The sequence below is a fragment of the Haemaphysalis longicornis genome, unplaced genomic scaffold (assembly GCF_048455015.1).
Source record: "Haemaphysalis longicornis isolate Haplotype H1 unplaced genomic scaffold, Haemaphysalis longicornis Haplotype H1 scaffold_12, whole genome shotgun sequence".
NCBI classification, from domain to species: Eukaryota; Metazoa; Arthropoda; class Arachnida; order Ixodida; family Ixodidae; genus Haemaphysalis; species Haemaphysalis longicornis.
In genome coordinates, this window is record NW_027526225.1 from 104,153,923 (window position 1) to 104,176,631 (window position 22,709).

Genomic DNA, 22,709 nt, shown 5'->3' on the forward strand with positions numbered 1-22,709 from the left:
GACAAGTTGTGTCACTCTACGAGTTATATTCGTAACACTCGTCGCTTGAAGGCTGGGGAAGAAGAAAGCATAGCTTTGTATCAAGAGGAAAGACGACACAGTAGGGAGTACGAGAGGCTTAGCGATGCCTTTCGGTTTTCTTACAACTGCTTTGGGCGCTGCGAAGAATCTGACTACGCCTGTTAATCCGCTAATCAATTTGGCCTTCCAAGCCCCAAAGGCCGTGTTCAGTGCAGCAAGGAATTTGACAGCTCCTGTTACCAGCTCGGGTGAAGGTATGTTTATTTAACATGTTTTAAACTATTTTTAAAACTTCGCTGACGCGATGACATATTTGCCTATTTCGTCAGATACAGCACCGAGCGCTCCAGAGGATGTTTTGGACACAACAAAAAATGCAACGTCATTTCTCACGAAGATGTCAAGCAAGTGTCGGCGAGCTTCCTGTTTTTAACTGTCACCCTTGGTCCAAAACATGAACTGACAGACGATTTTGATTTTTTAGGGGCGCCTTCTGTCCTTCTGAGTGTCCCGAAGGCCGTGCTCAATGTCGCGAAAAACGCGACTGCAGTGCTTGAAGACAAAATCACAAGTAAGAGAGCATTTTTGGGATATCAGACTTTTGATGAGAAAAAATGTGTAGGCTTTCAACAGCCACCGTTTGTCTAAAAGAAATCTCTGACTGGCCATTTTGATATTTTAGGTACTCCGTCCCTCGTCTTAGGCGCCCCGAAGGTCGCAATAAATGCCGCAAAAAACGCGACAGCTGCGCTTGCGGAAAGAATTGCAAGAGTGCTCAGTTTGGAGGATATTTTTGATTCGATAATCTGTTTAGACGAAACGAATGTTCTGTTAAGCACTCGCTTATTTTCAGGTGCTCCTTCAACAGTTGTGGGGGCCCATAAATTGGTGTATCACACAGTGCACAACGCAACAAAGATGGCCGCCGGCACGATCTCGAGTACGTTCTCTTTTGTTTATTCATGTCTCACCATTACCGGAACATGTCTCTTCGTTATTATGACGCACCCATTGCTGTTACCCGTGTTGAGGAAAGGATGAGCCGCTGAGACCGATCCCGATCTTAAGCTTACGAGGCTGATAATGACTGGCACGAAGGAGGCAATACGTCTTCTTTTCCAATATCCTGCCTCACGCGTAACAGTTGTAAGACATGTAAGAACATTGCGACGAACTGGTGAAGTCCTTGAGAGCAATACCGTACGAGTCAACTGAAGTTGACACCTGAGTCACGGGCTCCTGGCCGCCATCTGACGGGGAAGGACCGTCAAACGCTCCCTTTCGCCCCCTTCCCTCCCCCACTTCGGGCAAAATCATGTTTTCTCGTCATCATCATCACCAGACGGCTTCTTTTACGACTTCCTCCCTCAAGCAAAATACATGAATAAGCCAGAGGTGAGGAAATGATCAGTTACGTGTTTGATAAAAGGGAAGCCAGTGTTGGAGTAAGCCGCGTCTTGACACCAAAAGGCTTCCACTTCCAGCGATGATAATTTCGCCTTGTCCGTCGTCGACACTGGGGTCTAATTTCCTGCCATGTTTGTACACCCCGTAGATGCTGTCTGATGGTACGAACAGTTTAACTGTATCTTCCCGCCTTTATCGTAAGGGTTCCGTGTTTCCGTTAGTCATGTCCCCTGGTTTCACGCGGCTGTACGCGGGACACCTTGGCGTTGCGCTTGAACTTAGAGCGCTGCGTTTTGTGGTGCTCCGCGATAATGCTACTCTCTGCTGTGTCTTGTGCCGTACTGTACATATCCATGCTGCACAATGAACGTTCCCGCGGATAATCTCGGCCTTCCAATGCCGAAGCTTGCGCCGGAGACTCTTTCGGAGCTGGGGCGAATTGTGAGCGGAATTAGTTTCGAGCTCGCCTGTCTTTAGAGTGTCCTTTGCAGCCGTTTTCGCTTAGCTTTGTTCACTGAGAATCATTGCCTTTTGCTCTGAGTAGCAATCGTCTACCGACCGGACCGGGGTGTTTTTGATACAGAAACCAAGACAGTCGTTGCCTATTGGCGGTATGTTTATCGAACTCGTTCCTGGTCTGTACTGCTGGACTTGGAGTTTTTGAGTCGCCAGGTTGTTTTTCTCTCTCTATTCAATTTCGAAGCCGAAGGTAGTCAGTCTAACGTAGTACAGAGCACTTAATTCCGCTTTCAAAGCGCAGGTGGAGAGTTAGCACGTAATATTCTAAATCAGCATTTTTCTCCAAGCAAGTCGCCTACCCACGACTTTTCTCTGGTATACAATACAGCTAGCTATTTCCTCTCTTCTGCACGTGCGTCTCTCTCTCTCTCTCTCTCTCTCTCTCTCTCTCTCTCTCTCTCTCTCTCTCTCTCTCTCTCTCTCTCTCTCTCTCTCTCTCTCTCTCTCTCTCTCTCTCTCTCTCTCTCTCGATGAAGCTAGTCATTTGACCATACGTCGAACACGCATACACGCGCGCACACACGCACATAATTTATTTCGCCTCCGTTCATGCCACTTACATATTCCGGCGTTTTCAGTCAGCTCCATCTTCAGATATCCCCTTATGACACGCACTACAACCTCGTCGATGAAACTGCATCCGTTTGCCCCCGCCATTGAGAATTAAGTCTACCGTCATCCTGGCGTTCCCTCCCCCACCGTTGCCGAGACTAAAACAATCGTCGAGGCCATCCTGTCTCAGCTCCACAAGCCGGATACAGTACGGAAGGAAAACCAGGGCGCACTGCGTGATTTTTGCCAACTACAGGCTACCCACACACATTCATGAACAACTGAATACCTACGTGGACCAACAGCCCGGATGTAAATTATTTCTGGAATTTTTCCGCGGCAGACGTATGCCCTTGATCGCGACAGTTCACCAAGCAGCGCTCTTCATTGGCCGGAGGATTACGAGGATGAGTGCGGTTGCGAACCGGGGTAGCGTGGTCGAAGTGGACCGTGGTTGGTGTCGTCCCGGGGCAGTCATGACGAGAAGTTGAAGGAGAAGAAAACTCTATGTACAAGTATTTACATCTCAATCTCAGAGAACAGGCAGTGCGCCCCTGTGCGCGAGAGATTAAATAGGCACGTTGGGTCCGTCCCCTTTCACCCTTTCTCTCGGCGGACGTCAGGACGTACCAATCACATAATCCATAGCACTGAGACACACACGCGCGCGCACACGCACGCACACACACAGAGACAGGCTTCTGTCTTGCGCAGGTGAGCGTTAAGTTGCCCCCGCCGAGGGAATCCACCTGGGGTCGTAGCCCCCTTTGTCTTTTCAATGTTGAACCGCCGGGAAGACGTCTTGCGTTCCTCTCTCGCAATATTCTTCGGGTGGCTCGTTGAAGACATCTCCAGCGTCGTCTGATACGCCGCAAAAAGGGGATGACAATGATGCGACGCACGCCGCCGAAGCTTGCCGTGTGAGTCGCCAAGCGATGCTATTGTCAGCACCGCCGCTGGCCGGTTGGTGCTCGAGGGGCTGCGAAGTCGCTGACAGGGGTATTGTCCAGTGGCAGCATAGTTCGCCGCGACGTCATCGTCGGCACACCGGGTTGTTGAACGTCGTTGAGGGAAGGCACCCGGCCGACGGCAGGCTTTGGTGCTCGACCCGAGAAGTATCGAAGACGGGTTTCACAACAGTGAATAGGCTTGAAATATACCTTAAACATATGTACCTGTTTATCTTGATAACACTGGGCTGCGATATTTTCGCTAATGGTAAATAATTCTTCAATTTGTGGATCAAGAATTCAACACCAAGCTCCATCCTTTCTCGATGGCCCCAAGAGCACAGAAGTTCCCGCTATTCAATCCCCTGAAGCCCTCACCTGATGCTCTAACCTCGCTTAATTCTCAAATATCCCACTTCAGCCTGAGTTGTTCTCTAGCATCACCACTAAGCTGCCCTTGCTAGGCAGCGTCGAGGGTAGAACGTGGCTAGGTTCGTCAAGTTCCAGAGGCACCCGGTCCGGTCCCAGAGATTATTAGCGCACTCTGCTGCATCGCAGACCTGACCGCCTCCGTGACCAGGGGCCCCACAGCAGCCAGACATTGATGGCCGCAGTTTGGTGCATTTGGGGAATTGTGGCCTAATACTGCACCAGCAAGAACAGATTTTGGTTTGGCAAGATTATGCGGTTTGTGTCCCAGGGAGGCTTTCTAGTATGGTCCCACCTATCTATGATGGCTTCGCTGGTATCCTCGATGTTGTTTTTTGCCGGTTCAGGCAACCCTCCAAACCTGGGGGTGCATCACCGGCCATAACTGCATCTTAGGGTGTCTCATTCTTGATAACAACACATAACAAGACGCCCTATTTGCATTTATAAACAGGAACAGTGTTGCAAAAAGAAAAATTGGTCGTCGCTCGTTTCGCAACAATGTGCCTTCCCTGTTGCCTTGCCACGCGGGAATTTTGAACCTCGAGTAAACAAACACGGAACATGAAACAAACACAGAAAACCGTAAAAATGAGGTCCTGTATTTGTCGCTGCCATTCACGTATTTTTCTGCACCTACACCACTGGCTCAATCACAATTACATTGGCCGAGCCTCCTTTCGCATAAACACCTCTTAATTATTTCTCCGCCACGAGTAGAAGAAAATATTCAACTTAAATATGAGGTAAACGGCCTTCAGAATGTTTGAGTTGACAAAAACGAAACAAACCTCAATGAATTACTCGTCACGCTTACCTAAAAATACGTGTCGCGGACTAGACGCAGCCAGCAGGAAGGTTCATAGGTGCAGGAACAAAGGTCGCGCCATAAGCTGTTGGCGTATCACGTGACTCGACTTCGTGAAAGCATAAAATGCGTGCAGCACAAAGGAAAACAAACGCTGACGTAACCGCAAAACAACCGCTAAATAATATCGCCACCCCCAGAGCGCCTAAACTATATATATATATATTTGCCCTCTCCCACCCCCTTTCTGGCCCTGACCCTGCTGGACCCGCCCCGGCTGTTTTTTCTTCTCCTCTATAGTATGCTCCTGTGCGGCGAGCTTTTCGCCATTGTTTGAGACCACAGGTGTCAGGGCGGGACAATGCGCCGGACCAACAAGGCGTCGGGCGATCGGTCATGAAAAAAAACAAACGAGTCACCAGAAATGGTTCCGTACCTACGCTGCGCGCAGGCTGTGTCGTCATGAGTTGTGTTTGTCGGTTTCGGTGTTTGCAAATTCGGAGAAAAAACGTAGCTTTAGACCAAGAGCAAAAGAAGGCGTCGAAAAGAGTACCAACTGCTTAGTCATGCCTTTCGGTTTCCTTAAGAATGTTTTCCATGCAGCGACGAATTTGACCTCCCCTATCGTGTCCAACCCGGTATCGCAGTTTATTCTTTCCGCACCGAAGGCGGTATTTGGTACAGCGAAGAATTTGACTGCTCCCATTACCGGAACGGTAGGAGGTGAGTCACTATTGTTTTGATTCATTTATTTAAGGTCAGTCGTGCTAAAAGTGTAAATGTGCTAATGTGATGGCTTCTTCAAATTTATCCCACCAGCTGTGGTCCTGAAAGCCCCCAAAACTGTTTTCCACGCTGCAAAAAATGCAACCACTCTTGTCACGAATAAAATTCCAAGCAAGTATCTACGAGCTCACTTTAGTGTTACATAGTTCTTTAACACCCGGCGCTAGTTCGTGAAAAAAAAATGTTCTGACAAGCCCTTGTATTTTATTTAGTTGTGCCGATCGCCATGGTGCACGTCGCAAAAAACGCAACCTCGTTCATCTCAAACACCATTTCAAGTAAGACTTACCCTTTAGTTAGCAGCTCCTGCGTTTACGCAAGTGCTGAAATAAACGCTTTTGTCTTTTCAGGTGCGCCTACAACACTTTTGCAAGCTCCGAAATTTGTGTTTCACACAGCGAAAAATGCGACAATGCTGGTCACTGGTGCGATCTCGAGTAAGTGACCTTCCTACCCCAGCTTCTTGCCATTTAATGGCCAAGTTACAACCACGGTACGTCCGCTGTGATTGACCTTGTTGGCTCGCCCTCCTGGAGCTCGTGGCTTTTTGTATACGCCCGTATACTACTTACCCGGCGTAAAGTATTGAGCAATGACGCCACGCATTCCAATCCCGGAGAGAGAGAGAGAGAGAGAGAGAGAGAGAGAGAGAGAGAGAGAGAGAGAGAGAGAGAGAGAGAGAGAGAGAGAGAGAGAGAGAGAGAGAGAGAGAGAGAGAGAGAGAGAGAGACAAAGCCTTTTAATGAGCACTAGGTGCATTAGATTCGCGACATTAGATGCCCGGCAGCCTACATTTCTGTGCATACCGATTCACTGTCATTGCGTTGATGCGTTGATGAAAGGCAACATAAAAAACTGTATTTTTCTGCGTCTCACACTACAACGACCCCTTTAAGCCGAGATTTGGCACGCTTCCCGCGGCACCTGTTGTTGAGCGCATTGGTCACGTTGCAGTTGTTTTCTTGAATTTCGAAACAAAATACCTACTTTAATAACGCCCCTATTTCAATTACGAAAATTTTTATTCCCGTTGGTTCATGACGAAACCGCAGTTCCTCCCTTTCCGGCAATGCGTTAACTTGAAACTAGCTTTTGTCTGGGTTCTTACCCGCGTGCACTATCAGCTTCGGGGAACAGCTAATCAACTACCTCTAAGTGCACGTATTGAATTTGTCTTCGCTTGCTCGAAGAAAGGGTGAGAATACAGCGATAATGAAATCGCGGCAACGCAAGAATAGGGTGGTGGTGGTGAAAGGCGTTTTCATTATAACTAAAAGAAAGGTGGTTGGCTTCTTCTCAGTTCAGAAAGCCGCGAGCGACTGCTGCTGCTCTAGACCGGGAGATCAGGTGTTCCTGAGTCCCAAGCTAAGAGCTGGTCAGCCCGCACTCCCATTGCTCCGGGGTGGGGAAAAAGAGGGGGTTTGGGTGGTCGGCCCATGCCCATACAAAATGGTAAGTATTGGGAGTATGGCGGGTCGGGCGGTTGTAAGAATAGGGGCAGTAGAAATTCATCGGGATACTTAAGTCTGATTACGTGTTTTGAAGGTGAAAGCGCGGCGATACTTATTAACAAGTTATTTACTGCTACATCGTATTTGCTTCTTTTGTTCGCTTCCAATTCTTCGTCTTACGGCGCGAAATACGCCAGCAAGCAGACTTGCACTCACCACAACCTCCCTAGAATCAGGGTTCTGCGCGACTGATGTGCACCTTTTCTGCTCACGTGCCATCACGTTAAGGTGGCACGCGACATTCACTATTCTGCAAACATTTACGCTTCCAAGTCACAGTATTGTGAATTCTGGGAAGCGAGCACATTTCCACCAAAGCTCCCGATTTCGGGCCGACCGCCAGACTAGTCGCAGGTAGAAGCCCGGATTCAAATTCCACCAGAACCCGCGCGTGTTCTTAATTATTCACTCTTTACAGCGGCCGCCATGCTTTTTTTTTTTTTTTTGAGCGGCAGCAACAACGGTGCTTTTCCGCAGAATGGGAACCTAAGGCTTTCGTCTTAAAATGATTAGCAGGACAGAACACTACTGATAGACTGTTTATTGTGACATACATGTTTCGCTTATCAACGTCCGCTAATTTATGTCACTGTTGTAAACCCATGTTTTCTCTTTAAATCAGTAATGGCGTTCTTAAATGAACAATGGCGACAGTGGGGTTATCAGCAATCATATCCACCTTAGCGAACCCGCGGTTTCCATAAGTGAAGAGGATGCTCATGATTGGAACTTGTTGACATAGTATGGAGGGAAAATATTTAAAAAGGGATAGGATGGAGAAAGGTAGACGCATGCAGTGAGAAGAGTTTAGTTAAAAAAAAACACTGCATTTTTCTGATAACTCGATGGAAGCTGTGTCGATGAACCCACCTCTTTCGCAGTCATTTAGAACTCGGTGATTGCGCGTAAATTGATCTCTGTGCAGCACTACAACTCCGCATCAACTGAACATCGGATTGCAGCCGCGTGCTTTGCAGGACATTGCATGTCTGTCACCCAACACAAAACAATTTGCGATTGCCTCGGAATTATGACAGTCTAACATAAAAAGCCAGTTTGAATCGAATTCGGATAAGTGAGAGATGAGAGAAAAATACTAGCATCAAATGCATTTGTAACACGCATTGAATTCTATACACCATCACCGTCATCAGCTTATTTACGTTCACTTAGTAAGAAGGCCTCTCCCATATGCTTCCGAGCGCCCCTGTGCTTCAACGTCCGAATCTATTCTTTGCCTCTGAATTTTTAACACAAAAGTGTTTTATTCCCGGATACATGAACATTTCGCTGACGTCATATCCCTCACGGAAGTGACGCCAGTATAACGAAGCCACGCCACGGAATGACGCCAGTACAATGAAGCAAGCGGCCTGTGAAAAGTGCACCCCTGCACACAGGGTCTTCTTGCGGGGAAGCAACGTTTAGTACTTAACAGTACGTTATACTTAGGGTTGTTCTTTTTCGAGTTTCATATTTTAACACGAAAGTTTTTTATGCCGGTTACACCAAGATATCACTTACGTCATATCCGTCACGGAAATGACGCCAGTACAATGAGGCAAGCGGCCTGTAAAGAGTGCACCCCTGCACACAGGGTCTTCTTGCGGGGAAGAAACGTGTAGTACTAAACAGTACGTTATACTTAGGGTTGTTCGTTTTCGGGTTTTAGATTTTAACACAAAAGTGTTTTCTGCCACTACACCCCAAGATTTCACTGACGTCACATCCGCCACGGATATGACGCCAGTACAATGAAGCAAGCGGCCTGTAAAAAGTGCACCCCTGCACACAGGGTCTTCTTGCGGAGAAGCAACGTTTAGTACTAAACAGTACGTTATACTTATGGTTGTTCGTTTTCGGGTTTTATATTTTAACACGAAAGTGTTTTCTGCCACGACACCCCAAGATTTCACTGACGTCACATCTGCCACGGACATGACGCCAGTACACCTTTGCCGAAGCGACCCACCAGCAGGACGTCGCTCGCCAAGGACACCCACAAGAAAGCCGCTGACCGCAAATCATGCTCAGCTCTAAATTTCGATACACATTTCACTTTCGTGTTTTACTGATTCCTATGACAGAGGAATCAACCCCGTTTTTTTTGCTTTCCTCGGCCCAGCATCAAGCTAACGGTTTTCATCTACTCTTAACTCCTGCCTCTCTGCAGTAACTCTGTTACTTTGAGGGTCCACCAGTTGCAAGTTTCCCGAATTACACGTCCAGCCCAAGTCCATTTCTTCCACCTAATTTGAGCTATGATCTTCTACTGTACCTTGCGAATATAACCTTGTATATAACCTTATATACAGGTCATATCCTATAAAATACCCCTTAGCTTTTGGGAAAAAAGAACATGCAACTTATTTTATAGTGGTGGGCCAAGGTCATCTTTTAGAATCCTTCACAATGAGGCCTCGTAAAACAAAGTCTTTGTCATGTTTCATTGCAGTGTTTCTCTGGAAATACCTTCGCCGGGTGGGTGGCTGAGATTTGACATGAAAATTATGTTATTGTTCTCAGTCGAATCTTTTGTGGGTGTGCGCTTTAGGCGTGGGCCGCTCGCTTCTTGCGCTCTTCTTCCGAAATCGCTGCAACTGCCTCCTGCAGGAAGCTGTACCAAAACAAACTGTCGCCTTGCAAAGCCCGCTCTGACGTCACTGGCGCAGCTGCACGCCGCAGGGAGAGTCGTGTCCTTGCGTGCACGTTCCCGGTCGTCGCAGCAGCCGATGTTTTCACGCACGGGACTCACCCTGCTCTGTAGCGTATTTGTAATGCCGGTTTGTGGAATGAGTTTACTGAAGACACACTTTAGGAGCAAAAGTTGTGGAAAATACTGGCCTAATTCCTTTTTTTAAAAGGAATTGGTAGGACGTGCTCATACACCCAAGCACAATTTGAAGCTTCGCCAATATTTTGTAAAATATTGCGCGCTGAAAACAACGTCCTTCAGCACCAAAACAGAGTGGAGCAAGTTTTTAGAGGCTAGTTTAGAGCTCTGCATCTTCACTGATATATGGTTACAAGAAAACTAAGGCAATTCTTTTTCGCGCATAGAACAAAACAGTCCGCACTTTAACTAACATTGTTCTCAGTTGCAACAGTATTTAAATTGTTCCGTCTTATCATAAAAAGCCTCGGTGTGACACTACATGAAAACATGCTGTGGGACATACGTATTGGGGAGGTAGCTGAGCTGCTTGCTAAGACTGGCGGCATACTGTTCGTTCTCCCTTGTCACAGGCTGTGAAACAACTTATTTATAATTATTTACTTTACTCTTGCATTTCGTACTTCCACCCGGTGTAAGGTTTGACTACATTTTCCGGCATCTTAAGGTTACATAGGTTACAAAAGAAAGCAGTCCGTATGATTGCGAATGCTTTATATTATACCAGAGAATCCCGTATTCCAGACAAGACGGAAGTACGGCCATGAATGCGCTTGGATGGAAACCGCAGTTATCAGCTTGGCAGGACCCTCTTAAGATGACCTTGCCTCTGCACGCGATTGACCCTCAGTGCAATTTCCAGTTTCCGCGAGGTCTGCAAAAGAAAAAAAAACTGAGGGTGTCCTTCACCGACTACGCCTGAACGTTGCCTTCACTGGTAGTTTTCTTTTTAAGATAGGCTGGGCGGACTCGCCATTGTGCCCTGTGTGCTCTGTGAGAGACGACATACAGCATGTCTTGTGTTACTGCCCGCAGCATACAACTCAACGCGAAACAGCTAAAAAAACTCTAGTGCGACTGCTACGAGGACAGTCTTCAGAGCTGCGTCACTTTCTTGGTCCGTGGCAAAATCACGCTGACGCGGCGCGAGGGACAAAGGCTCTCTTAACTTTTCTGTCTGACACGGGACTAACCGATGTCCTTTAAATTTGGGATCCTCAGATTTTCTCTCTTAGTGCTGCAAATTTTTTCTACGTTCTGAACTGATTTTATTTTCTTCTCCCTCTTATTCATTGTTGGCGCGCACTTCTTCCCCTCTTCTTTTTTTTTTTAACCTCACTATGTTCACCCCCATCTGAAGTAGCAAGCCCCGCCGTTTGTGGGGCTAACCTCTTCAGTATTCATTAAAGTTTTCTCTCTCTCTCTCTCTTTATATTATACCCACACCAGCCCCTTTTTACCTCATTAAATATTGTACCTGTCATCGCACTGTACAGCCCGCTGCTGGAGCGTCGCTATAAAAAAGACTGTAAGAACGCAAACCGTTTCTTTGATTTAACCTCCAAATTAATCCAACGAGTCAAACCATACCCAACAAGAAGTAATGACCCTTGGTGAGTGCCTTATGTTGCGTACAAGTTTTGGACGGCGAATGCTTCGTTTTCAAATTACAACGGTACTCAGCAGGCTGTTTCGGGAAGAATTGCCATGACGGCCCAGTTTCTGGTATACGTTTTGCGCTTTGTTTTGTTATGTTATGTTATGTTATTGTCACTGTAAGTGAACGGGTAAATCTTCTACAGGACTGTGCATATTATATGCAATGTCGGCGAGGAACGGTAATTATAAGACGTTCTTTTGGCGCGTAGTACCAGTGCTACCACTGCATGTTGACCTTGTACGCTGTGCATTCCCAGTCAAGCCCATTGTTGGCTTTTTGAATGTGCCGCTGGCAGCATTTGATGTTGAAGTAAAATATCTTGTGTGATGTATCTAGTTCTGAAAACAAAACAAATGCGTATAATGTCGTTAGGGTTCTTCTGATGGCCACGCACTACATAATAATCCACTGTAAGCATAAGCCGTAACAAGTGGATTTCGGACTTGAGCTATCCGCTTCTTCTCATCCGCCGAGAGATTTTAGTGACATTGTTTTAGGGGCGAAGCACCTTGAGGCCAAGGCTTGTCCGTCCGGCGTCCAGCGTCCGTGCTCACGGCACAGCACCGTGTAAATCGAAACATCTGTGAACAAAAGGTTCACAAAAGGTTAACAAGAACAAAATAAAAGGTTCACAAATGGTTAGAGAGAGAGAGAGAGAGAGAGAGAGAGAGAGAGAGAGAGAGAGAGAGAGAGAGAGAGAGAGAGAGAGAGAGAGAGAGAGAGAGAGAGTGCTCCTAGAGAGCCGTGCTGCGCATACGCGAGTCGCATTAGATTAGATTGAATTGGATTTCGATTAGATTGGATTGAAACGGATTGGATTGGATTGGACTTGATTGGATTAAATTGAAATTTATAAGATTAGATTGGATTGGAAATTGTTTTAGCAGCAGTAAGCACTCTCGCACGTGATTTACAGTAAGAACAATCCCCAGTGCTTCGCCCACTCGTCATGATTCACTTCGTGGAGATGCGGGAATTTGTTTTTGCTTGTTTTCATTTGAGCATCGCCACCGTATCTTCCAAGCCCACTCTAATCGTTCTGTTTTTTTTTTTTTGTGGGTGTGGTCGGATGTCGAGCGTTCATCCGCTACTTCACGAATCCTATCCTGGCGTCTATCGCGCAATGCTTGCTTACTAATGAACAAAACGTTGGTTGCCAGGCCCTGCTTGCTCTTCGGTTGGTATTTATCAAGGCATTGACCATGTCACCCGCTAGAGAAGAGGGGCACGGACCAGGGACAATGTGTCCTGTGGCCTGAACGAAAGCAGAACGATGTGGCCCGAACGAATCTGCCAGCCCTGCTCTTTCCTTCGCGCAACACGCGCGCGCAGGCACGGCGTCGACGCTGAACCCGTTCTCGTTCCTTGGCAAGCTGACCAGGGCGGCCGCCATCGGTGTGGGCGCGGCCGTGGGCCTGGCGGTCGTCGTCCTGCTCATCTGCTGCCTGGTGCCCCTCATGGTGTGCAAGAGAAAGAAGAAGAAGGTGGGTGGCGCTGTCACTGCAGCGTGTACGCGGGCCTTCCTTTCCTTCGACCTCCTTGTGTGCTGTTTGCTCCTTGTGGTGTCCCGTGTCCTGTCTCGTCTTCCTTGCCTTGTTGGTGCTCTTTTCTTCCGTTTTGGCGTTATGCACCAACTGGACTGCGTTAGCTTTTAACGCGAAGCTTTTCATTCCGGTGAAGCAGATTTACTCTGCGCCGCTGCGGCGCTCCTCCTCGCCACCGCCGACACCGCTTTCACAACTGTTATTCCCCTCGCCACCACCGATGCCTCTTTCACCAGCTACGCAATCGGCTGATAACGGCGGTAGCTCCCTTATCAGGAGTTACCAGAGCAACTTGCCCGTTTGACCACCAACGTGAGCTTTTCATTATTTCAACAGCGGAGCTGTTGTTACTGGCCGTATGTTCGGGGTTCGTGCAAGCCGAAAAATTACGCCCACCTCCCCTCGCGGGAACCCTGTGTAGATGCGAAGCATCGTGGGTTTCCCTCGGCGTTTCCGTTGGGTTGATTCTCCCATCGCGTGAAACGTGCCGTGAACGCGTACGATGCATTTCCGTCTACTACGGGGTTCCCGCATCCCGTGCACGTCGCTTTGCAGCCTCATCGTCGGTGGTGCTAGCAGTTCTGTTATTGGGCTGGCCGGTGCTTGTTGCGGTTGCGTCGACCATCGCGATAGCACGCTTGTTAGTCTCCATTCAAAGCAGCGTTGGACATCGGAGCACCGGCGCTGGAACGACGGAGCGGAGAGGCGCAGGTACCGCGTCGTATACCGCCGCATAACGCTGCGGTGAGAGCGGCGGAGAGCGCATGCTCAGCAGGCGCGGACAACGACGACGACGCCGGATGGATGGAGGGATGCATGCATGCACGGACAAGGCGAGTGAATGAGATGCAATCGCATCTGAAACTCCTCGCGAGGCACGCTATTGCGTAGGCGTCGTGCAGCTGTCGCAATACCCACTATACAACGGAAAGACACGTGATAGCGGCCGCCGTAACACTCGAGGGGAGCCTGTGCATGCGCTCACTAGAGAGCCATTCGCGCGGTAGTTCGCGTCGTCGTGCGCATGCGCCCATTATGAGCGCAGAGTCTTCGCAGGCCTCGGCATGGCCCGGCTGCGGATAGTTCGCTTGGCCGAGGAAGAGTCCGCGATCCTAAGGGCAGGGCGTGCTACTGAAACTAGCTTTATGTCCGTCAATGCTCACCTACAACAGCTTCGCGATTCAAGTCTTGCGCATGAGTGCAAACTTCTCTACATTTTTTTCCAGCATGAAAGGCTATCCGCGTGGCATTTTCACCCGTGAATTTCACGCCTAAGCACGCACCCACTACTGGTTGCTTGTTTGTGCGTGCACTGGTTGGGGGTGGAAGCAGGAGGGGGGGGGGAGTGCATGCACAGCTAGTCTTCATGCCGCAGCGAATGACATGCGCGTTGTACTGGCGGGAAATTTAAACGTGGAGCTCTCGCGGCTCAATGCGACATGTCAGCTGTCTTCAATGGTCGAGCTGTTTGGGTTTGGGTTGGTGTGCTACACAGACAGTGAGATGCTTACGACGCGGGGCTCGAGTCATAAAGCTCGAGTCATTGCAGGTTTACACTCCCTATGTACAGACGCTTATCGTTCGCTCGGAGGAAGGATAGCGGTAAACGATGGAGCGTCTGCCGGAACAGAAGCGCGAATGGGTGCGGAAACCAAAGAAACCCGCTGCCGCCGCAGTTCCCACCGAAAGTTTCAGCTCGCCGAGCAGCTGGGAATTTCTCCCGGATGGGTAGCAACGTCGACGTTAGCCAATTCTTCTTGTTCAGCTTGAAGGGCTTTCAGAGCGACAATTTTGGCGATGCCTGTCACTTCTAAGCACGGGATCATAACTGGTTGCCGGTTTATCGGGCACTAGTTGGGAGTTGAGGGGGACGTGCACGTGCAGATATAGGTTTCGTACCCTCACTGATGACTTGTCCGTTGTGCTGGCGGGAGGTTTAAACCTGTATGTATGTCCACCGCCCCAATGCGAACTTTCCGGTCTCCTCAGTGGTCGAGTGGATTGGGTTGGTGTGTCACGCAGACACTTAGGTGCCTACGACGCGGAAGGGAAACAGACAGCTCCACGTTTGCCCACTAGAAGAAATCTCAAGTCCTTCAAAATTTTATTGGGCTAAGTGCTCATTGCTCGATCGAAAATAAAAACAAACGTGTTGTGTTTTGTGCATTTTGAGTACTTCTTCCAGCTTCGGAGGTCATCCTTCTCCCCAGAGTGGAAGGGAAGGCGGAGGAAAAACATTTATTTTTTTAAGGGAAAGGGGAGGTGGAAAGGAGAGTGGGTGGTGGCCTCAGTCCAGGCCGCCTTCAGGCGCCCCAGCAGCCCTCGCCCGGGAGATCAGGCACTCCTGATCCACGAGCTGGAATCTGGTCAGCCTGTGCTCCCGCTGCTCTAATGTAGGTGATGGAATTGGGTTGGGATGTTTGACGCACTCCCATACGAGGTGATAGGTGGTGTTTGGGGTATTGCATGTTGTGCAGTTGTAGGGAAAAACAGTCGGTGAAATATGATGTAAAATTGCCATGTTGTAGTAAGTCTGTGTTTGGATTCGGCGCCAGATTCGAGAGTCTTGTGTATTGAGTGATGGGTGAGGAGGAGGGTAAAGGAGGCGCTCCCGGCGATAATGATATAAGATGTCCGTGTATGTTTTTGGGACTGAGTAACTGGACGAGGCGATTGGAGGTGTGTCGTCGGCCTCCCTTGGGAATGCCCGGTGTAAAATGTCGCGGGCAGCGGCGTGAGCCGCCCCATTTCCGGTGAGGGAATGAGGCGGCTCACTCCACTGTTTTTTTTTTTTTTTTTACCGTCTGTCAAACGTACGTCGGAACCCATTGCCGGAACATTGCCGAAGTCCGCATTAACGACGGCGGAGAGGGATTCTAAGTGAATCCATTTTATAAACTTGATGGGAGCACGCAAAACACCGAGTATTATATTATGGTGCAGCATTATATTGGAGTGTTAAAATTAGAGAATTATAAGGGATTCGAATCCCGTGTCGCGGCCGTTTTTCTGATGGCGGCGAAAAAGGAAAATGCCCGTGTCGAGATTTCGGCGCACGTTAGATGTGCCCGAGAGGTCTAAATTAACCCCAAGCCCTTCGCTATGGCGCGTTTTATGGCCGAGGTCATGTAGTAGTTTCGGCTCGTAGTATCCCCAAAATCTGAATAAAAAATAACGCTAAAACAGAGCTGCAGTACGAATTACCTGAACCAAGTTACACGAGGTTTTTCAGCAGAGATAGGAGTTTAACCCTACCAAGTTTTACAGTGTTAAATAACTAAAAGCTGTGTCAAGTCTCTATTGGAAACCAATCGTAATTTACCATTTCCTACGTGTTTGTCACCATACCGACTAAAACGACACATTTTTCTTCTACTTCGTGCTATAAACAGTCAAAACCGGTGCAAGCCATTCGCTTCAAGTTGCTCGGCCACGCATCCGGACCTCTACTTTTTCTGCCTCGTTTTCTCCTCGTACAGCACCGGATTGGAACGGCCTTCCCAGCGAAATCGCAACTCATACTTGTCCATCATCCTTCATAGAAAGCATCAATAGAGAGAGAGAGAAGGCTCTTTATTGAAAAAGCAGAGAGTTTTGCCGGCGTTTGTGATCACCTACATGCTTCTCTGCTAGGGGTCGGGGATGTAGGGAGAACAGGCCCTAGAGAGAGGTGGGCAGAAAAAAAAAAAAAAGATAGCCAAAGGAAAAACGAAGAAGCAAAAAAAAAAAAAACACTGGGTAGGTTTTTTCTCTGTTAAATCATTGGCTTCTACGTTTGCTACTTTTGGTGCCCACCCCTTATGTAATACCCCCTCGGGGGTCTTTAAGGAAATAAAATGAAAATAAAATGAAAATGAAGCCACCTGTGCGCACAGACGTCTCCTTCTCCGTGCCGGTCTCTTCGGTCGTCGTCGTAATTTTACGTCACTCCTTGCATTAAACAACCGCACGCATTTACAGCGACAGCTCTGGAGCTTTCTTCACACGAACGTACTCGTTTCTTAAAATCCATGGTGCTTTGTAACAGTGAACGTTTCTCTGACCGCAGGAGGACGAAGCCCTGCTGTACGTTCCGCCGGCTTCGAGAGAGGGACCGGGCTCCAAGAGGATGTACCACAGCTCTTGGAACTAGGAGCTACGGACGCTCGCATCTGCTACGCAGATTTACTTCTCTCTTGACTGTGTGCTTCGCCAGTTTTTGCGGATTAAACGGCATGCGGGAGGCCATCCGAACGGGTAATAAATTTTGTCGGCAACCAAAAGAACCAAATGCCATGTCTCCAGTGGTTCGCACACCTCATCAAATTGAGATTTTTGAATGTGTATAAGCAGATGGAGTTGATCGGTCCGCGCGGGCTTCGATAACCGGGCTGTGACCCATTGCGTATCGATCAGTATACTGGGGCTGAACACACCCAGGACACACAGTTATGAAGCGCTCAAGTTATTAAAATGCGAATTGGACAAATTGGTGCTTCGTTTTTTTGTTTTGTTTTTTTAACAGCGCCTGCTATACTGGATGCGAGCACCTGCGGATTGCATCTTACATGGCGCGGTACCCTTCAGTGGTTGCTTGCTAAAACCATCGAACTCCATTTTCAGGATTATATTGCATGCCTTAGAGCTTCGATTTGCCCTGTCTGAACTTTTACTTTTCAGCGACTACAACCACCGAAAGTACCGGCGTTCTTGCATCCCCTCTCACTAGTCTAATATCTTATTGGATATACGTTTTGAGCGTAGTAATTATCAACAGGCACCACGTCCAAGAATAATAGAATCAAACTGCGTGCACGTTCATGTATGTGTCTTTTTTAGGGATGACCGCCGTTAATGCTCCAGGGAAATAAAATTTTCTTTTTTATTTCACCTGAAGTCCATGTAACCTTTATGTCGTGTGCTAAAAAGCTTCTATGGTCATGCACCTTCACAGAGTTCAAGAGAGTAAGAACTCAAGATATTTTAACGCAAGCTTGTCTCATCAGCAAAACTTAAAACCACTTGTCCAAGCAGCCAATCTGCTTAAACAAATACTTGTGCTCACAAATGTCGGCTTTCATAAACAAGGGCCACACTCGGGCGACAAGGTCACAAGCTACGTGTACAGTCGGTGGTCCATGAAGCAGTATCTATGCGATAAAATAAAATCAGAAGTTCCATTTTTGAGACAATGTATACATGATCAGTTTATCTCATTCTATTGTTGGTAAGAATTTAACTGATACAAATTTGTTCCAGAAATTCGCGATTTCAGATTTTCAAAGAGATCGCAGCAATACGGAATGCAGCTGTTTCCACGACAGCGTCATGTATGCAGATTTGTTACAGGAAAGGTGTCTATGGCTAAGGTCCGGCAGATCCTCTCTGGCGACAGACCGAGCATAGACAGACAATTTCCGGCGCATGCAAAATAAGAAAAGATCCTACGAAATTAAAAAACAAAAACCCGTGCATCTACTCATTTCGTTGCAAATGTCGCTTCAAGACGACAGCCGTCTGGCGCCCCTGCCACGTGAATCAATTCAAATTTACCGCGTTCCACTGCTCCGCTACTCCACGCCATAGAGTTTCTAACTAACTTGAGAAACTCTATGCTTCACGCTAAGTCCCCTAACTCCACGCGTGGTTTATGCGCCATCTACTCGATTCTTTCACTACTGTTGAGCAACTTGAAATGTCGCCAGAAGCTATAGTGGCGCTGGCGACAGCAGGCGACTAAGGCCTCTGAAATAGTAATTTTAGGGGCCTTGCAGGCGACGGCTTTATTTTTTTCCCACAGTGAATGTATTTAGTGCCTCAGATCTGCGTAATGTTTTGTTTTTGTTGAAAAATGTTATCAAGTACTAAACACTGGCACCAAATCTAGAGTCTTAGGAATGGCGGGGGTTTATAAAGGTCTTGTTCAACGTGCATTTTACTTTGTTCCGGAGGCTGAATCAAGGAACAGACAGACAGACAGACAGACAGACAGACAGACAGACAGACAGACAGACAGACAGACAGACAGACAGACAGACCAAAATTTATGCATTCAAGTAACCCAAGTCTTTAAAAATGTTGCAGGGCCCCCATATTTTTATATGACAGCTTATACTTGGGGTTGTTCGTTTTCGGGTCTTATTTTAAAAAAAAACCAGGAGGAAAAAAATCGAATGCTATTTTTCAGACTGATTTAGATGATGATGATGATGATGATGATGATGATTGCTATTGGTTTCCACTTTGAAGCGGGGTGATGACATGCCATCTTACCAAAAAGGACTAATATAACCATGTTTTACACTCTTGGTTTAATACTAGCGATGCTTAGGGTGAGGCACTAAAGTTTATTAGGGCCGAAATACTTTCTTTTCCCTGTTACAGGTGGTACCTGTCCTAGGCAACATTCCCCTCTCTGCTTTTCGTCCACCAGCATTCTAACCTTCTTTTTGTCCCCTCGACAGCGTTGAAGTTAACTTCCTCTGTGCTACCCTTAAATCCTAGGGTTTCTGGAAGCCCAATATTCCCTTCATGTAGATTTGGATGGATACCCTCACATTCTAACACTATGTGCCGCATAGTTTCTGTTTCTTTTCCGCAGACCACACATACCCCATCATTTTGTGAATACTTCCCCACAAAACTCTTAGTTCTCAGGCAACCTGCTCTAGCCTCAAAAAGCAAAGGAGAATCGGGGAGAATCCGTTTTCTTTTTTTAGTAAAACCATTCCGAAATTGGGGTTTTCTCTGATTCAATCCACACGCGTACTAAAATACGCTCAGTTTATTTCATCAGAAGGTATCACAAGCTTGTCTCTAACGGGTTAAAATTGGTGTTTGTTTCAAGCTGGCAATCGGAAGGAGATCATGATTTTCTGGCGAATACTCTCGAAATGTGGCCTTTTTTTGAAACTGAATCAGTAATGATGACAGTAGCGAGTATTGACAACTTCGAGAAAATGAAACATTTTTATCCACAAAAAGCTAATAATCGGTTTTTTACACATTCTTGTTTGCGTACATTATCATCTGCATGCGCAACAGGTCGGTCTCCATTCGAGACCTGTCCGATCGTTGAATGTAGCTCAGCTTGGAGAAAGTTGAGAACTTCTTGCTGGGCTAGGTATTGAACAGTCGGCATAACTTGAAGCGCAAAAAAAAAACAAAAAAAAATACGGACGAAGAAAAGAGTAGACATTTGGAAGTTGGCGCCTGTCTCGTCTACTCTGTTTCTTCGTCCGTGTTTTTTTTTTTTTTTTTTTTTTGCGCTTCAAGTCACGGGAGAAAGTTCTCTCGGCATCACAGCTTCCATTAGCCGGGAACAACAATATAAGTGCAGAATTGGCCAGCCTGGGGTAGCTAGTGGTAGAGTCAGGCCAATACTCAATGAGTTCGAAAGCGGTGTTTGTGGGGCTTGCTTCCAGGAAGTACTGGTTGAGAATGGCGGACCATTAGCTCACGATTGTGCAGATCGCTACTTTGAAAAATTTCATTCATGGAGAAGTGGGGTTTAACCCAACTTCCTGAAACATATTTAGGGTGTAAAAATGGGGCAGCGTCGAGTTTTTCGCGAAAACGAAAAACCCCACTTATACTCTCCATAAACATGTTTTCCCAGCAATGTAGTCGTGTTTGAAGGTGAAGCCGGCTATAAAAAATGGTACCGGTTTAGCTCAGCTAATCTTGGATATGCAAAGGAAAAGCTTGGCTTAGTCTGCTTGAGTCATGCTTTCGCTTGGTGCAGCTGTATTGCCGACTGCGGCTCAAAGCCGTTCGGTCCCGTGCGACGCTCACAGGAGGAAGCGGGGCTTCGCTTTCTTTCTGGACGAACGCGGCGCAAGATGAGTCACATCGCCCGAGACGCCCCAGGGGCGCATGCGTGGGAGGCTGCGGGTTTGGTCGACTATCGATTAGCTGAGCAGCCGCTCCGTCGCCGCCGCAACGGGAGCGGCCGCGATGTGGACAGAACGACTGAAAACGGGGCCTTGTGCGCCGCGCCGACAGCGGGCCCGGCGAATCACGCGATTCGCTGCGAGGGGTGTGTCGCCGGGGAGAAGGGGGTGGCAGAGGGGTGTCTCCGGTGAAAAGATTAACTTCCGCATCCTCCGCGAAACTGCTGGACGAAAGTAGTGAAGATTTGCTTTAAAACGTCGGCATAATCTTGGGTCTTGTAAGCTGACTTACCCACAGTGCGTGTTGCACAGTGAAGCATGCCAATCTATGGAGAGAGTATACTTACAGCCCCACTTTATACTCCTCTCCACTGCCGCAGTCTCTTTCCCGAGTCGTGTATATTCCTAGCCACAAGGGCGTCTCTGTCCTCCCTGACATTGCGTGATATGCCGCGCCCTCTTCGGCCGCTACCTCTTTGGCGCACTAGAGCCTGTGATGTGGTTGGCGTAACCGCGCTATAATAAAACGTCCTTGTCTCTATCCAACAATCGTGTGTGTCTTTAGACGTTGACGTTGAGATCGCGCCACTGCGCTTATAATTCAACACAGCAAACCCCAAGTATAGCTTGGCCCCAACCTAGCAAATGGGACCACTTCACCATCTTTGCTGGACTTCCCTGTTTACACGGCGGAAGGACTGGGATATTTTCCCTCACATTTAACCATTCTGCCAAGCGCAACGGATCACCAAATAACCGAATCATTTGAGCAAGCGAGCCTCATTCAAGTAAAGCGTTGAGTATGGAATTAATTATTGCGCGCATGAAACTGCACCTTCCATGCGCGCAGTTCCTTTCAGTTCCAACCACCCTTGTAGCTTCTTCTGGCTATTTTTCTGACAAATTCTGCAGTCCATTTTCATTTCTTCCATGAAGCTTCCATAGAAGGCATGCCTTGTTCAAGGCCGCTCCAGAGTACCCTTTTCTACCACACAAATTCTTTTTTTTTTCATATTTTTGGACGATACGCACTGAATGACAGCATTAAGTAACGGGTTCAATTCACTTTCTTTGGTGCTTGCAAGGGTGTGGGTGCGGCCAACGCATGAACGAAAGCGTTGGGGTCGCGCTGGAAGAGGTCGCGGAAAGAACAAGAACTGGCGGTTTTAATTTGGTTGGGCAAGTTGTAAACGGGTAATGAGGAATTTGAAGTTTACGACTAGTGAACATTTTCAAGGAATGTGGTCCCCGAATTTTTGAATATCTGGGTGAGGACTGGCTCCACAACGGCAGACTGGCTCCACTAATCCTGGTTTATAGTGAGAATCCCAAAAATCTTTAAACGTATATCAGGACATGTGCACCAGTAAACTTTAGAGACGAAAACAGATCCAAACACTCAAATATATATATATATATATATATATATATATATATATATATATATATATATATATATATATATATATATATATATATATATATATATATATATATATATATATACAGAAAGATAGGGCAGCAGTCTACAACGCCAAAGGAGGCATAGGGGTGTGGTTAGGCACTTTTCTTTTTCACTGCGGTTAATGAAGTAAACCTTTTTTTAATACACAGAAGAAAGAAAGAAAGAAAAACACGCGCCCAGAGTGGGGACCGAACCCACACCTTTCGATTACATGTCGAATGCCTTACCAATGCCTTACCTATATATATATATATATATATATATATATATATATATATATATATATATATATATATATATATATATATATATATATATATATATATATATATAGGGAGTAGTAGAACTTTGAAGATGGTAGAGAACACAAGAGAAGAAAAACTTCGAACAAGGTAAAAGCACGATTGTGGCCTACGTTTCAGCAAAGAGAACTTGCTTTCCTCAGGGCAATCTCTCGCCTGGCAGGCAGGGTTTATATAGGGGTAGGACCCCAGGTGAAAGGAGAGGGAAAG

At 47.2% G+C, this 22,709-nt stretch overlaps 1 protein-coding gene across 4 annotated transcripts; it reads left to right on the plus strand.

Annotated features, from left to right (window-relative positions):
- The first annotated feature begins 18 nt into the window (after nt 1-18).
- Nucleotides 19-17,329, plus strand: LOC144163161 (uncharacterized). Of its 4 annotated transcripts, XM_077693980.1 has the most exons (11): nt 25-275; nt 351-425; nt 506-592; nt 704-790; nt 875-961; nt 5,290-5,409; nt 5,506-5,583; nt 5,685-5,750; nt 5,823-5,909; nt 12,650-12,801; nt 16,910-17,329. In XM_077693980.1, exons 1-11 carry the CDS (start codon nt 125-127, stop codon nt 16,991-16,993), a joined length of 1,074 nt encoding a protein of 357 aa, XP_077550106.1. In that variant the 5' UTR covers nt 25-124; the 3' UTR covers nt 16,994-17,329. The 4 variants fall into 4 exon arrangements, with proteins under 4 accessions (XP_077550107.1, XP_077550106.1, XP_077550108.1 ...); XM_077693981.1 differs by lacking the exon at nt 5,506-5,583 and having other exon boundaries at nt 19-275; XM_077693982.1 differs by lacking the exon at nt 704-790 and having other exon boundaries at nt 28-275.
- The last annotated feature ends 5,380 nt before the right edge of the window (nt 17,330-22,709 follow it).

Coding starts and splice junctions, on each gene's coding strand:
- LOC144163161 (XM_077693980.1), top strand. CDS start 125: ATGCCTTTCGGTTTTCTTACAACTGCTTTGGGCGCTGCGAAGAATCTG. Junction 791..874: donor GCTTGCGGAAAGAATTGCAA/GAGTGCTCAGTT, acceptor GCTTATTTTCAG/GTGCTCCTTCAACAGTTGTG. Junction 5,751..5,822: donor CATCTCAAACACCATTTCAA/GTAAGACTTACC, acceptor TTGTCTTTTCAG/GTGCGCCTACAACACTTTTG.